This window comes from Ambystoma mexicanum, chromosome 12 (genome assembly GCF_040938575.1).
Source record: "Ambystoma mexicanum isolate Mex_15411 chromosome 12, UKY_AmexF1_1, whole genome shotgun sequence".
In the NCBI taxonomy this organism is placed as follows: domain Eukaryota; kingdom Metazoa; phylum Chordata; class Amphibia; order Caudata; family Ambystomatidae; genus Ambystoma; species Ambystoma mexicanum.
In genome coordinates, this window is record NC_090936.1 from 963,794,404 (window position 1) to 963,809,369 (window position 14,966).

The 14,966-nt window shown below is 43.9% G+C and overlaps 1 protein-coding gene across 4 annotated transcripts in view; it reads right to left on the bottom strand.

Moving 5' to 3' along the window:
• LOC138514136 (zinc finger protein 420-like) overlaps window positions 1-14,966 on the bottom strand; it is a 1,401,466-nt gene that overhangs the window by 1,164,792 nt on the left and 221,708 nt on the right. For all 4 annotated transcript variants that reach the window (XM_069629436.1, XM_069629435.1, XM_069629434.1 and 1 more), the window contains 2 exons: window positions 10,907-10,990; window positions 10,375-10,461 (listed from right to left, as the gene is read on the bottom strand). In XM_069629436.1, coding sequence (XP_069485537.1) covers window positions 10,375-10,461; window positions 10,907-10,990 — 171 coding nt within the window. The remainder of the gene's footprint in view (window positions 1-10,374; window positions 10,462-10,906; window positions 10,991-14,966) is intronic.

A 14,966-nucleotide genomic window follows, 5' to 3' on the forward strand; every position in this document is an offset into this window, starting at 1 on the left:
CCCAAAACTCTGCCTGTAGTTCCATTAAGTTTATGTGCAGCGTCTTCTCTTCTGGCAGCCACAGGCCTCTGGGGTGAAAACGTCCGATGTGGGCACTCCATCCTTCGAGAGATGCATCCGTCGTGTCCGTCTCCTGGTACGGGGAGCTCTGGAAGTCTGTGCCTCTGGCGATATTGGAGCGCATGCCCCACCATCTGATCGCTCATCAGAACTCCTCGTCGAGGGCAAGCCTGTCCTGGAAGCTTCCGGAAACCTGGACCCACCGGGCGTTGAGGAACTCCTGCAGTGGCTCCACCCGCAACCTGCAGAGCCGAATCAAGCATATGCATGACAACATCATACCGAGCAGTGACTTCATGGTCCTCACCGTGGCGATCTTTATTGCCAACAGCCGTTGCACCTTACCCAAGATGGCCGATATCCTTTCCTCCGACGGTGACGCCAGGCATGACAGCCTGGATCCCAAGAACAGAGTGCCCTGCGATGGAGTTAAGCAGGATTTTGCATAGTTTACCGAGAACCCCAGATCCGTCAGCAGGCGGAAGGTCCACTCTGTGTGTTCGACGGCGAGGTCCCTTGACTTGGCCCGGATGAGCCAGTCGTCCAGGTAGGCGTAAACGTGGATCCCTTGCAGTCGCAGGTGGGCCGTCACAGGCGCCAAGCACTTGGTGAAGACTGTGGGGGCTGACTTCAGTCCAAAGGGAAGACCCTTGAACTGATAATGTTTCCCCTGAACGATGAAGCGCAGAAACTTGCAGTGTCCTTTGTGTATGGGGACGTGGAAGTACACCTCCTCCAGATCCAAAGACAGAAAGTCCCCTCCTACAGCTGGCTGAGCTCGTGCTGTAGCATGACCATCCTGAACTTCTGGGACTTTATGTACTTGTTGAGCCGTCGTAGATCTAGAATGGGCCTCCAGCCCCGGTCTTCTTCCTTATGAGGAAGTACCTTGAGTCTGCTCCGGAGCCCCGGAGTCGCTGTGGAACCAGCTCTAGCGCCCCCTTTCGTAACATGGCACAAACCTCCAGCAGCAGTGGAGGGATGTGGTTTTCCTGCCAGGCCACCAGTGGTATTCGCTGACACTATAGATGAAACTCCAAGGTGGGCGAGAGCGTCCAGCACCCATCTGTCGGTGGAGATGATCTCGCACACGCTGATGAAGTTCGCCAGCCGGCCTCCCACCGCGGTGCACGGGTGGGGGCCCAACATCCTGGCCGGTTCCATCCTGCTTGGAGGTCGAGGGACCGCCTTGCTGTCCCCGGCGACGACGGCGTCCGCCCCCAAAGGCCTTGGAGCGAATCCTGTTAGCTTCCTGGGTCATGGAGCGGGAATGCTGGTGGTAAGAGGATGAGCCCCCGGCGAAAAACTTTGAAGAGCGGAAAGGCTTCCCTCCTGAGCAACGTCTCTGTGTCTGTCTTCATGGCCTGGAGGGATTCATCCACGGCCTCCCGAACAGGTAGTTATAAAGATAATAATGAAGCGCATGCAGTCATCCAGGGCCCGATGGAGGCAACAATACTGTCTATAAAAGAAACCCGGATTATTGGGCCCAGGTGCTAGAATGCAGTTTTAGGGAAATACTTGTACTCTTCCTAAAAGCTGGACAAAAATCGGTCCTGGTTCCTTCCACAAAAAAGGAGACCGTTTAGACCCCTCGAACTTTAGACTTTTGGCAATTTTAGACTCTTGTGCAAAGATATTTGCCTCCTTATTGTTGAATAAGTTACAATTGAGGGCAGAAAAAAAACATCGGCTAAATAAATACCAAACAGGGTTTAGGAAGTCACACAGCACAGTACTAAGTGCTTGTGTATTACAATATTTTACTGCTGAGATTACTTCTACAAAGAAACATATCTGTGCTACCTGGACTTCTCCAGAGCATTTGATACCATTTCTAGACCGTTGCTCTGGGGAAAACTTAGAAATTGGGGCATTGACCCCCTCCCTGCTATGGTTTATTATGGCATCATATCAGGAAACTAGTGTGTCATTTCAATTAAATGAAGAGGGAGATACCTAAGCGGAATTTTAAGTAAATGTTGGACTTAAGCAGGGCTGTGGATTAGCACCTCTAGAAAATAATCTTTACGTGTCGGACTTAGACGAAGCCCTGCGAGCAACCCGTAATTTCCCACAGAGAATTGGGGTCATGCCAGCACCCTGGTTGATGTATGCAGATTATACAGTCCTTATGGACTGTACGCAAATTGGTTTCAACGCCTGATCGATGCCTTCTGCAGCTACGCCAGTGCCAACCGTCTTGTCATAAATGCAAACAAGACTGAAATAATGATCTTAAGGAAGAGTAATAGAAGGAAACCAACCTCTCCATGGAAATTGGGTGACAAAAGATTGGAAGTGGTAGAGAAATAGGTTTACTTGGGATTTACGATATACACAACCCCTACGCAAATGTATTATAGGGATCATATTGGGGGGGGGTTAGTCTTGAGAAAATGGGGGACCATCCAAAGGTATATAGCAATACAGAGAGGGCATAACATTGAAGGGTTTCTCACGGTGTAAAATACAAGCATAATACTGGGCCTACTGTATGGACTGGAACTTCTCGCAGAGCATCATATAGGCTGGTTGGAAAGATGGAAAGATTAGAAGGTAAAATCCTCAGAATAATACTTGGTGTCCCTAAATGTGTTTCAGTGGAGGCACTTCGTCTGGAATTAGGAGTACAATCATTGAGAGCCCATTGGTGCGTTAAACGTTGTAGGCTATATATAACAGAGCATGGCCGTAAACACAAATTCTACATTGACTGGTTTATTTGCGGGAAGGTTTCGGTCCTCCAATCTTAATCCTTTTTTAGGAGTGCTTAAAAAACGGCACATGAAAATTTTAACAACATAAACTTGAAGGTAGAAATGAGTGGAGATCTTTCCGCGAGCAAAATTGGCCCTGAGATATAACAAATTAAAAGTAAAAACACAAGTCTGGGACATAGCCAATTCGATAGCCCAGCTCAGTATGAAAAACAGATACTCTGAATATAGGAGACACGGATTGTTATATAACAAACCCTGTACGTATGTGACTAGGAGTCGTAGCAAAGAGCTACATAGATTTGTGAGCTATCTCAGCATCAATATACTGCCCACATACGAATATACAGGGGCTTGCAAAGGAGTGCCTAGAAACATGAGATGAGACTGTGTAGACTGTGCAAGACACAGTTGGAATCTGCCAGACATATTTTAACACAGTGTACCATGCTTTTTGAGGAGTATTATAAGGGATATATAATCTATTGGTACAAGACATCCAGATTACACAAGGCAACCAATTCTTGAGTTCACTTATGGGAGCCAGTTCCTTGGTAATTTCTAATGCTGATCTGTGGAAAAAAACCACTAATTAGGATAGATAATGGTTTAAAGGACTTAACTGCATTTTAAATGTCTATTTTAATACAAATCGATGAATTGTTATGGAAATTGCCACATCATTATAATAGTTATCTTATTTTTATGTTTTTATGTGGATTTAAATTTTAAGGATGAATTAATTGTTTAGTTATTGCATATCATGATTGTATGATGATTTGTAGGTGTACTTAAGGTTGTATTTTAACCAAATGCACAATTTTTTTTAAAAAGCATGATAATATATATTTAAAAAAATAAGGTCCTTTTACATAGGTCAAAAGGTCAAAAGGTGCTGGTACTCTTGCCTACTTCTGAAAATAAACTATTATCTAGATGGCACCATGGCACCATACGAGGTGCTGGAACAAATGGGTCCAAATGGGTGCATGTAATTATAAGATCTCTCAACCGGACCGCCGTCTTAAAACCTAAGTCTACCACATAAAACTATTGAAGGAATGGGAGGAAAATCCTTCAGTCCCAGGATATAATAGTATTACCAGAAGACACAGATAACAATGCTTTCATTTCACCTAACCTCAAAAACAATCAAAAACAAGACCTGCATGACTTGATAAGACAGTTTACTGATATGTTTCGAGAGGATCCTGGAAGAGTGAAGGATATAGATCACCACATCTGCACTCCCGTAGGCAAAGTGGTACACTTGGTATCTTTTCTAGCCTCTGGTAATCAACAAGGTTTCCTTATTCAGGAAGTTAAATACATGCTAGAGGCTAACATCATGAAACCTCCTAATAGTGCTTGGTAATTACCTATTGTGTTGGTGGCAAAGCCCGATGGAAATTGGAGGTTTTGTATAGACTTTAGAAAGGTGAATGCCAGATCTGCCTTTGACGCTTACCCAATGGCCCATTTCAACTATCTGAAAGACCGGCTGGGTAATGTGGTCACTTTTCAACAATAGATCTAACAAAAGGGTATTAGCAAGTGCCTTTACATGGACCTGATAAAGAGAAAACTGCATTTGCCACTCCCATAGGGTAATTTCATATGTAAGTCTTGCCTTTTGGTCTGCATGTTGCTGCGCAACATTCCAGAAATTGATGGATAATATCTGAAAGTCATACTCAGAATTTTGCAGAGCCTATTTAGACATCTTTGTGCTACATAGCAGGACCTGAGAAGACCATTTGTACCATCTTTACACAATCATGAGAGTGTTAAGAAAAGCAGGGCTGACCATTACACCAAGAAAATGTAAGGTAGCCCAATCTGTGGTTAAGTATTTGGGGTTCTTTGAGGGTAATGGTACTAACCACAGCAAGAGAAGATGAGAGCTGTTCACGATACCCCCACTTCAAAAACCAAGAAAGATTTAAGGGCCTTTTTGGGACTACTGGGGTACTACTGGAGATGTATTCCATATTTGTCCAGCAAAACATCCAGACAGACAGACAAATTGAAAAATGCAGAGCCCCAAAAGATCAAATGGAAAGAGGAAGATGAATTATGTTATAAGACCTTAAAACAAGCCCTATGCCAAAGCCCCTTTGTCAAAGTTGGCGATTTTTCCAAAGAATTCATCCTCCAGACTGAGGCTTGCTTAATGGGATTGGGAGCTGTTCTGTCGCAAAACCATGATGACTTGGAACATCTAATTCTGTACATCAGCAGAAAGCTCTTCCCAGGGAAAAGAACTACTCAGTCATAGAGATGGAACCACTGGCAATTAAGTGGGCAGTGATTCATCTAAAAAGGTACCTCCTAGGGCATAGGTTTCACCTTATAACATACCACTCCCCACTAGTTTGGATTTGTCAGGGGAAAAAATCCATCCTCGGATAATCAGGTGGTTCCTGGACCTTCAACCTTACTGCTCCACAGTCGAACACCGGAAGGGCAGAGAGCAAGCTAATATTTACTTCCTCTCCCGGGTTTCCCTGTGAAGCACCCCGGTCGAACCTGCATTGGGGAAGGGAATGGGAGAAAACAGAGGGTCTCCTCACTCCTATTCCCCTTGGATTCTCTTCTCAGGTGGCCAGGGAAAGGCCATTGCTGTGTAGATCCTGGGGGTGGAGAAGCAAGAATCTTGACACTGCGAGAAATGAAGGTGTCAGACATAGAAGTTCTAGGTAAGCATTAGGGGACATGAGATTAGGGGACATGAGAGAACATCCAGTCGAAAGAACGTACCACAGGTAAGTAACCTGTTCTTCGAATGGATTGTGTCCTTCCAAGTATTCCTCATCTTTGAAAGAATCCCAAATCAGTTTGGCTTAGGGGGTGGTTGCCAAGAATGTTCCTATTTGTTGATATTATGGAACACAGTTTTGCCACATTTGGCCTCATCTCCCGATAAAGAGTCTATACAGTAAAATGTACTGAAGGTATGAAAATGTCCTGCACTGGCACACCTCTTTCAAGAGCTGAGGAAGCCCCCACACCTGTAGTGGAATGCGCCCTCAAACCTTTGGGAGAATCTTTGCTTGTCAGAGAGTAGCATTCGGTTATGCACATGATGATCCGTCTAGAGATTGATTGTTTTGTGACCACCAAGCCTCATCTTTGTCCTGCGTAACCAATGAAAAGCTGGTCATCTTAACGAACATTTGCTGTGCCTGTAATGTAGTAACTTAATACCCTTTTAAAGACCAGACTACGTAGCCTCTCTTCCTCTTTTGACAGGTGAGGAGGATAAAAAGCTGGCTACATTACATGTTGTGCAAGGTGAAATTCCGATACAACTTTTGGAAGAAAGGATGATCGAACACTCAGAACTACCTTGTCCTTGAAAAAGGATGCGAAAGGTGGCTTACAAGACAGGGCTTGTAGTTCACTTACCCTGCAGGCAGACGTGATAGCTACTAAAAAAGGCTGTTTTAATAGTGAGCATTCTTAAAGGACACAAATATAAAGGCTCGAAAGGAGCTCCCATATGGCATTTTAATACTAGATTCAAGTCCCATGTTGGCACGATGAATTCTTGTATTTTTACAATTGCACACATCACCTTACAGTTAAGTACAATTAGGATGGTTGTTAGGCAGAAACCTGTGCAGTTCCCTTAGGGACCACTGCAAAAGATTTAAGACTACAGGTGTTGGCAGTAAACCCACTTGGTAGCAGTCTGTACCACCCAGATTTACCTGGTAGCTGTGGCTGAGCAGTCAGACTTCCCTCAAGAAGAGTTAGGCAGTATGCAAAGTATACTCAATAGGCACTCAGATACAAGAATACAAGCAAACACTGGCCAGAGCTTTGGTATCAAAGTATATAATTATTTATTTAAAAACACACAGTTCAAACACTCCAGCACTCTAATTGTAAAATATTCTAAACACAGTTACTATTATGATATATTCACCCCTTTTTCCCTATTCGAAAATCACAGTACAACACCACTTATTTTCATACAGAGGTGAGCGCTTAACTAGATTGCACTCTAATAAGTTTGTGAAAAAGGGAGGGAAAAAGACAGAATAAGCAGAGGTACACCTCTATGATTCCAGAACACTGTTAGCAAGACAGAGAGCAAAAAGTCACTGGTGAGCCAAAGTCCAAAGGCTGGGCCCACTCTTAGAGAGAGCAGAGCACAAATGCGCCCAAGATCACACAGTTACACTAGGCTTAGAAAGTCTTGCAGAGGGTTCAGCAAAGCGTTTAGAGAGGCTTAGAAAAGTTTAGCCAAGGTGTCCCAGGCTAACCCAGGTTCGAAAGCCGGGGGCTAAATCTACCCCATACAGTCGGTAGCAAGGGAAGCCAGGCGGGCACGGTACCTTAAGTGGGAAGGATCCTCCAGTTGTGGCAGGGGAAGAGAAGATCTCGACTTGGAGGAAAGATGAAGGTCGTTGCACTACCAGGGCAGAAACCAGCCGCAGAGTTTTCCGGTTAAAAGGTGGTACCTTGGTTTCGCGGTCGTGGTAAGACGTGGTATCCCGGTTGCCGGGGTGCTTGGCACGGGCAAGGCGGCCACGAGATACGTCGGGAAAGCGAAAAGACGGTGAAACTGGTTATCCCCACCAGTCAAAGGAAGAAGACTCTCCGGCGGGAGATCTCCTCTGTCGTTGGGAAAAGTGGTGAGGCAGTCCAGCAGGGCTCCACCGGTGGTGGTGTCATGGTAGGTCGGCTCAGCTTCTCCCTCGTCGGATTCTTAGGTCCTGTGGCGACTTCTGAAGTTCCAGTCCCCAAAGCCCCGCTTTTATGCAGCAAACCCCCATTCACTCAGCCTAGCTGTCACTCAAACATGGGCCAATCAGGACGGAGTGCGACTTGCGTTGCCTAGGCAACTCAGTCCAGGGTGCCTAAATTCCCCTCCAACCCTCCTAAGTACCCCAGACACAGTGGCACCACTTTGGAGGGCTTCTGTGGAGAAGCCTGCCAAAAAGTGGAACAAAGGGTTCGACTTGGGTTGGAGTCACAGAAGAGAACACAAACGCCATTTTAGAATCAAGTTTTGGCAAAAAATACCAACCGGACAATTAATATTAATTAAATAAACCGGCGGTATGTTCGAGGCTACCGTAAATAATTAAATAAAGATAGTAGCCTAAAACAATGGGAAATCCCATAGGAAAATATTCGCGTTTGAATATAAAAAGTAGTATCCACTGCCACCAGCCAAAACTCTATCAGGGGGGACGGAGACGTGCCCCCTCGACTAACAGATTTGAATTGTCCCAGCCAGTACGTCCACAATATGATGGTTTGTACTGGTTCTGTTCAGAATTTAAGACTAGTAAAGTCAATGGTGACTTTACATGCCCTGGGAGACAGTAGTCAGTCCCAGGGTATGGAGTCTATACTGGGGGGCCCTGTGTCACTGCACTGAGGGTGCTGTGTAACACATATCACAAAAACACATGAAGCCCTATGGAGTAAAAACCCCATAGCCCATTAAACACATCTAGATTCAAAGAAACACACTCAAATCATGCCCAAGAGTGAGGGTAAAAGAGTCTCACTCTTGGCAGGAGAAAAAAATAAACCCCAAAAATCCAGCAAAGCTGCTGGGGGACTCACTAGGTTAGGAAATTCAGCCTAAACAGAGAATTCTCCCTAACAATGGTATCCAGTGATCACAGAGAAAACAAGTGCAGAGAGGGAATTTATAACAAAACAAAACCAGCGAAAAAAAACCCTGAATTTTTGTGGAAACATGGGTGGGGTAAAGGGATAAAACTGGCGGAGAGGGGTTAGGGGTGGGCTTAAACACACAGGAAAACAGGGAGCTTGAGGGGCCCAAAATAAAAATATATTTGTTTTTAAAACTAGCTTTTTTTCGCAGTTTTTGTTACGTTAATAATTGCCTCTCTGAAATTGTTTCACTATAACAGAACCATTAGGATACTTTGTATAGTTATAACATTTTAGCTTTTGGTTACTTGTATATGTCCCTAAGACAAGCTGGTGGCAGCAGTGATATTTTACCATTGTTTGTAATATTTGACTCATGTTTAACGCGAACGTCTTAAAGGTGGCTAGCACCCAAAGATAGCTATGTCACAAGGTTTTTCGCTTTTTCTTTGACCATATTGTTGTTTGCCCTTCTTCTTGCCCTCTCAGGTCAGGAACACATATATGGTATTAAACATCCCCAGGAAAGCTGCTGCTTTCCTAGGCGAGTGACTGTGTGTTTGAGCCACGGTAAGGGCTTGGCACTGTCTGATCCCAGTTAACATTCCTTTGAGACAGAAAGGCTGTTGCTGGGCAGATGTAGAAGCCTGTGATTGTCCATCATTGGATAACCATTGGCTGTTTGAATGTAGTAGATCCTTACCATTGGTGGGCTTGAACTTGCTTCCAAACCCGAATCTGGATAAAAGGAGGGCTCCTGCAGCCATTCTTCAGATCCACGTTGGAGCCCAGATTTCCACGAAGAAGAGCACCCCACTGACAACCTGAGGATGACTCCTGCAGCTGACCAGCATCAACTCTGGTGATTGGCCCATGGAAGCCATGCTACTCTGGCTGATCTCAGAAGACCCTCGTTAGTGATTCATCAGTGATTCGACTATTGGGACCAAATAGTCTCAACCCCTGCTTGAGGATGGGTGCCCGGAGAGCCTATAGTGTCTCAGGAGTGCACACTGAACTGACCACCGCCACCATGGACTACTTTGGTTCATCCATCACCGTTCCAAGTTTAGCCTTCAAATCTGGGTTTCTCAGATTCTTTTAAGCATCTGCCATTAGTGCTGGCAGTTTGTCAGCACCTAGTACCACCACATTTTAATTTCTGACAGTATTGTGAGTTTAGAATAGGTATGTACAATAGTCTGGCAGATTATTTCTGGTTAGTTAGGGTAGTTGAAAGATATATTGCTGTGGTAATTTCTGTGCTTAAATTTCACTATGTTTTGATCTCTCTTTTTTTTAAGTATTTTCATTATTTGAATTTACAGAATATCAAGTCAACAGAATAAACTCCCCCACTAAAAGTGAGGTGGCTCAAAAGAAAGCTTGGTCTGGAAGACAAGCTAGACCATATTAGCCGAAACCTAGTTGGCAGTGCATTGCATTTCTAGAACCAGTAGATATTACCCAATTTGTACAAGGAACTGATAGGATGTACTCTTAAGAGAAAACACTAAAAATGATTTATTTTAAACTTATCCTGACATATTGCTTAAACTGAATGAAGATTATACATGCAGATTGTAATTCAACGTGTTTTGGGTTTATGGTATTAGACACATCATTTCATGACTTTCTTAATTGGCATTTATATCACTTAAAGTAACAGAGGTTGTTACATTATAATTGTTTAAAAATTGTGTGTTGAATATTTATTTTCAAATGTATAATTTATTTTATAAATTATTGTGTTATTAAATAGTTGTTGTCATTTAGTGGGGAATAGATCAGGAAGCTTTAGAATTAAATGCAGTTTACAGTAAAATAATGGAATAATTATATATGTAGACTTATCCCCGAGTGTATTTGATGTAGGGAACAATGCTTAGCTTTTGTATTGGAAAGTTACGACAGGACTGAGACTTTGAACTGCACACAGTTACATTTCACTTACCGCTAAAAGTTCTTTTTGATGTTGCTCAAAATGTTCTCTCTGACCTTCCGACGCACAAATTGTAGAATCAGCCAATGCAACAGACTCCTAAAAAAACAACACTTATTTTATCCTCATCTCTTCACTGTGATTTCAAAGCCAGATCAGGGCATTATATGGTCATTCCTGTGTGTTGGATTGTGACTGAGAGGCCTGAGTGGAGGATGGGACCATGAAATGCAATAGTGTGATGCATAAAACCCTGGGTATGTAAGCAAGTGAATACCATGAACACCAGTTCGACCTGAGTGAAAGGATGGTTGCATGGCACATGGATGGATGCAGGAACCAGACTTCCTACTCCTAACTGTAACAAGATTTCTTCATCAATTTATAATGAAGATTAAACCACGCCATCTCTGCATGCAAGCTTTGAATACAATATTATGCCAAGCAAAAAAGAGAGACTGAGCATCTCAATCTCAAAACACACTTAGGCTGGGTGGACCCATAAAATGCACAGACATATGCTAGGATTCCAATTTTCACTTACGGTTTCCGCTTCAAACGCATTCTGATGTTCTACTAAGTGTCCACTCTGCTCTTCTGGAACATGAACTGTCCATGTGAGAGGCACCTAGGAAAACAAAGATTATAAAATCAGAACTTTTAGCACAACTTAATCATGATGGCTGCTGTTAAAATGGATTTCCAAAAAGGCCTGGGTGGGAGGATGTTGGGAGGCCACCAGATTACGGTGAACAGAGAAGACACTGAGAGGTTAGCCAGAACCCAATCAAGGTGAGGTAGCTAGTCTCAGGAAAGTTGTGAGAGTGGTCTAGGACTACAAGTCCACACAGAGCAACACCAGTAAAATGCCAGTTAGACAATAAGTATATAAAAATACAATAATTTATTAGGACTTTATTTTACACACTACCCTTGGGTAAGTATCGTCACACAAAACCTTATAAAACATATATACACATTTACCGTTAGGAGCAATAGAAATGCATATGAATCAATTACCAGTGCATTACAGATGAGTATCAGATGCAGAAAAAAATAAAGAAAACTCCTTAGAATCAACACAAACAACTTGCCTAATTCTTATGAAGTCCAATCCTAAAATGGTTTGGGGCATTGTGTACAAAAGTCACCAGTTCCAAAGCATACGCTTCTTCAGGTAATTTCTTACAGAAATAGCAGTGCCAGTGATTAATATGAGTTCCAAAGTTAGATAAAAGTTCAAGTCAGTACTCAAATCAATCCAACACACTAGGATAGGCGAAGGGAATAATCCTTAACCCAGGTTCAACCACCAAAAGGTAAGGTCAGAGTGAGTTAGGGTCAGGGCTTTACAACCTAGCTACCCAGGGGGTGAAAGTAACGGGTATGTAGACTTATCCCCCCCCCCCCCCGAATTCAGTGTTCTCCAGATAACACAGTTGGAGGTTCCAGACTTTCTTCCAGGATTGTTCTTTTGTTCTTTTTCCTACCACGAGGGTCATCTAGACAGAAGAGATTTGTTTCACAGAATTTAGTTTCAGTCGGTCGCGGTGCACAGTAATCGGTTACAGACAGCTTCCAGTTGAAGACCCAAACAAAGACAAGTGAAGACTCTTGTGGGAGAGTCGGCCACCGGTCACATCAGGGACATGAAGACAAGATCCAACGAAAGCCTCCACGATCAGGTGGTGACAGTAGATCCTACTGCTGCGAACAAAGTAGCAGCCCCAGCACAGCTTCCCTTGGATGAGACTCCTGAAAATGAAGGAGCAGGCGATTTGTGGCACAAGCTGAAGATCTGCCAAGTTCCAAGGCTCTACTCAGAACAACACTGGCTGCACGGTGGCTGCAGTCAGTTGGCCCAGAAGAGAGCTGGTCATTGTACCGGTTAGTGTAGGGACACTTCCGAAGACTCCGCAGCCACGGATCCTCAAGCAGAGGTCAAGATGGATTTCTCCCAATGGTCTGGGGGTCAAGCAGATATGAAGGTTTGCTTGATATCAAGACAAAGGAGCAGGGCTTCACCAGGACAACACTGGAAACTATTCTGGTCAGCTGCAGAGGTCGCTTAGGGTCATCAGAATGCTGCTGTTCTTTGCAGAAATCTTGATTCCAACGATGATCTGCTGAACAGTCACAGGAACCCTCCTTTTATCCAAGATGCAGGATGAGAGCAAGCCCACAAATGGTAAGGATCTGAACCATTCAAACAGCCATTGGCTCATTGGCTGTTCAATCATGGATAGCCACTGGTCACCACATCTGACAAGGAATAGACTCTTTGGTACCAGAGTTGTGGATTGGGTCTCAACAGTCCCAGCCTCCTTCCAGGCAGGCAGGCAGGCAGGCAGGCAGGCAGGCAGGCAGGCAGACAGACAGACAGACAGACACACACACACGCACAGCTTTCCTGGGCAAAGGGATGTCAATTTTAGGCATGTCCTGATCAGAGAAGGCAGGTAAAAGGTCGAAGAACAATATGGCCAAACAGCAAGTGATAAATGTTGTGACACAGCACCACCTTAGGGTGCTAGCCAAACTTTAGTAGCCATTTGCGATAAATAACACACAAACAGTAAATATATCACAGCTGCCACCAGCGTGTCTTAGGCACTATGTCAAAGCAACCAAAAAGCCATCTTATAAAGAAATATAACAGGGTTTGAAATTCAGATTTAAGGAGTAGGAGCTAAAACAAGCTCTGTGTGTCAAGCATCTCCCAAATGGCAAGAGCTACGGCCGGGTACCCAGGAGTGAGTACCCAGCGCACTGCAAATCTAACTGCACACTTTAAATGGTTTCCCATTTTGTTTGATCCATTATATTTAAATGTGTTCTAGGTGTGTCCTAATTATTCTTTATTTACATTCTCAAACACTCATGTCACATAAGAATGTGTGTTAAGGCAACAGTAGGCCTCGGGAGCCAATGGTAGCTCCTGGTAACTGTTGGATTTAACTAACCAGGCTCTCCCATGATAGAAGCAGGAGCTAAATAGCTGCCAGCAATTGTTAACCATGTACAAGGACACAAGGTATCCTAGTAAGGAGATACGTGCAATTGTAACAATAAAATATTTCCTGTATTGGCAGTTTTAGGGACTAGTCAGTTTCCCCATAAGAATGAGCGAAACAGTAAAGCAGAAGGTGTTACTTACTTCCAAAAAGTCAGGACTGAGTTCAAAACAAGCAAACAGACAGGGTGTCCCATAGAAATCTATGGATGCAAAGGTGCAAAAAGAAAATCTTTCCTACCACTCCCCTTTTCCCCCACCCCAGACTAGGGATAGGGATTGTCCAAATCCACCCCTGGAAGGGCTTACTGTTCCAGTCTGTAATACATCCTTGACAGACCATCATTATTGCTATATTCAGTACCTGGTCTATGCTCAATGGTGACGTCAAAGCCTTGAAGACTTATGAACCGCCTGAGCAACTTGGGATTCACTGCCTTCATGTTCACCCATTTTGAGGGCTTATGGTCTGTCTCTACAGTGAAGTGAGTCCCAAAGAGGTGGGGTCTCATCTTCCAAAAAACCATGCCTTTTCCAGTGTAGCACACTGTAACGATCTGTCCTTAAGCTGACTGATGAAATGTATTCGGTGCTCCCTGCCTTTGTCCTCTAGTGTTAAGATGGATTTCTAGAGTCTGGCCTGCTGGACAGATTTTAGGACACCACCTTAGTTATGGTGAACAGGGAACTATGAAAAGGTAGCCAAAACCCAATCAAGGTAGCAAGGCGAACAGTCAAGGCTCATTCTCAAGAACGTGTGAGTGGGTTTAGGGGCCCTCAATGAGTCCAAACAGTATGGCACACAATTCAATTTAGACAGTCCGTATGAAACATACATTTATTTATTATAGGCCTTCTAAACACACTGAAAAATAATGTAACAAGTTATATCGCACAATGCTCTGATACAAATATAAATATTCACGTTAGGTTCATAAATCAAATAACTTATTCAGCAAAGCAGATAGGTAGATAGATGCAATAAATGATGGAACCATATTACAACTTAATCAGCCCAGACCCTACAAACAAAGGGGCCTTGTGCCCAAAAGTCACAGGTGCTTCAATGTTTCTCACCAGAATGGTGTTTCTGCAGGTAAGGTGCAATTTACTTGTGTTGGTGAGAGTTAAAAAAGTTCAACAATTTTACTAAAAGGTAAGTCAATGTTTTCTTATATTTCAAGTTACCCAGGTTCGCTGACCAAATGTAAGTGAAATGGAATACCGGAGACAAAGGGATTTATTCCCAATGTTATAATATGGAGGACAGGGGGAGGGGACAGATATACTGTTTATTTTCCCCACTGACTCCGATTATCCCAGATGAATGTGGAAGGTCTGGGGGGGTTGCTGGGGCTCATCCTTCTGCCACTGGTTCCGGTGAGAAGTACCCAGTAGTTGCAGGTTAGGTGCAGCTGCAAGATGCAACTTGTGTTGATGAAGAAATGCAAGAAACACTGATGCAGACCTCCTAACGACACTTCGCAGGTTGGAGAATGGCGAGTTCAAGCGACTGTCTCGGCACACAGGCGACAGGCGCCCTTCCAGTAGCGGTCACATAAGTTGCTCCAGGACATGATCTCTTGATGCT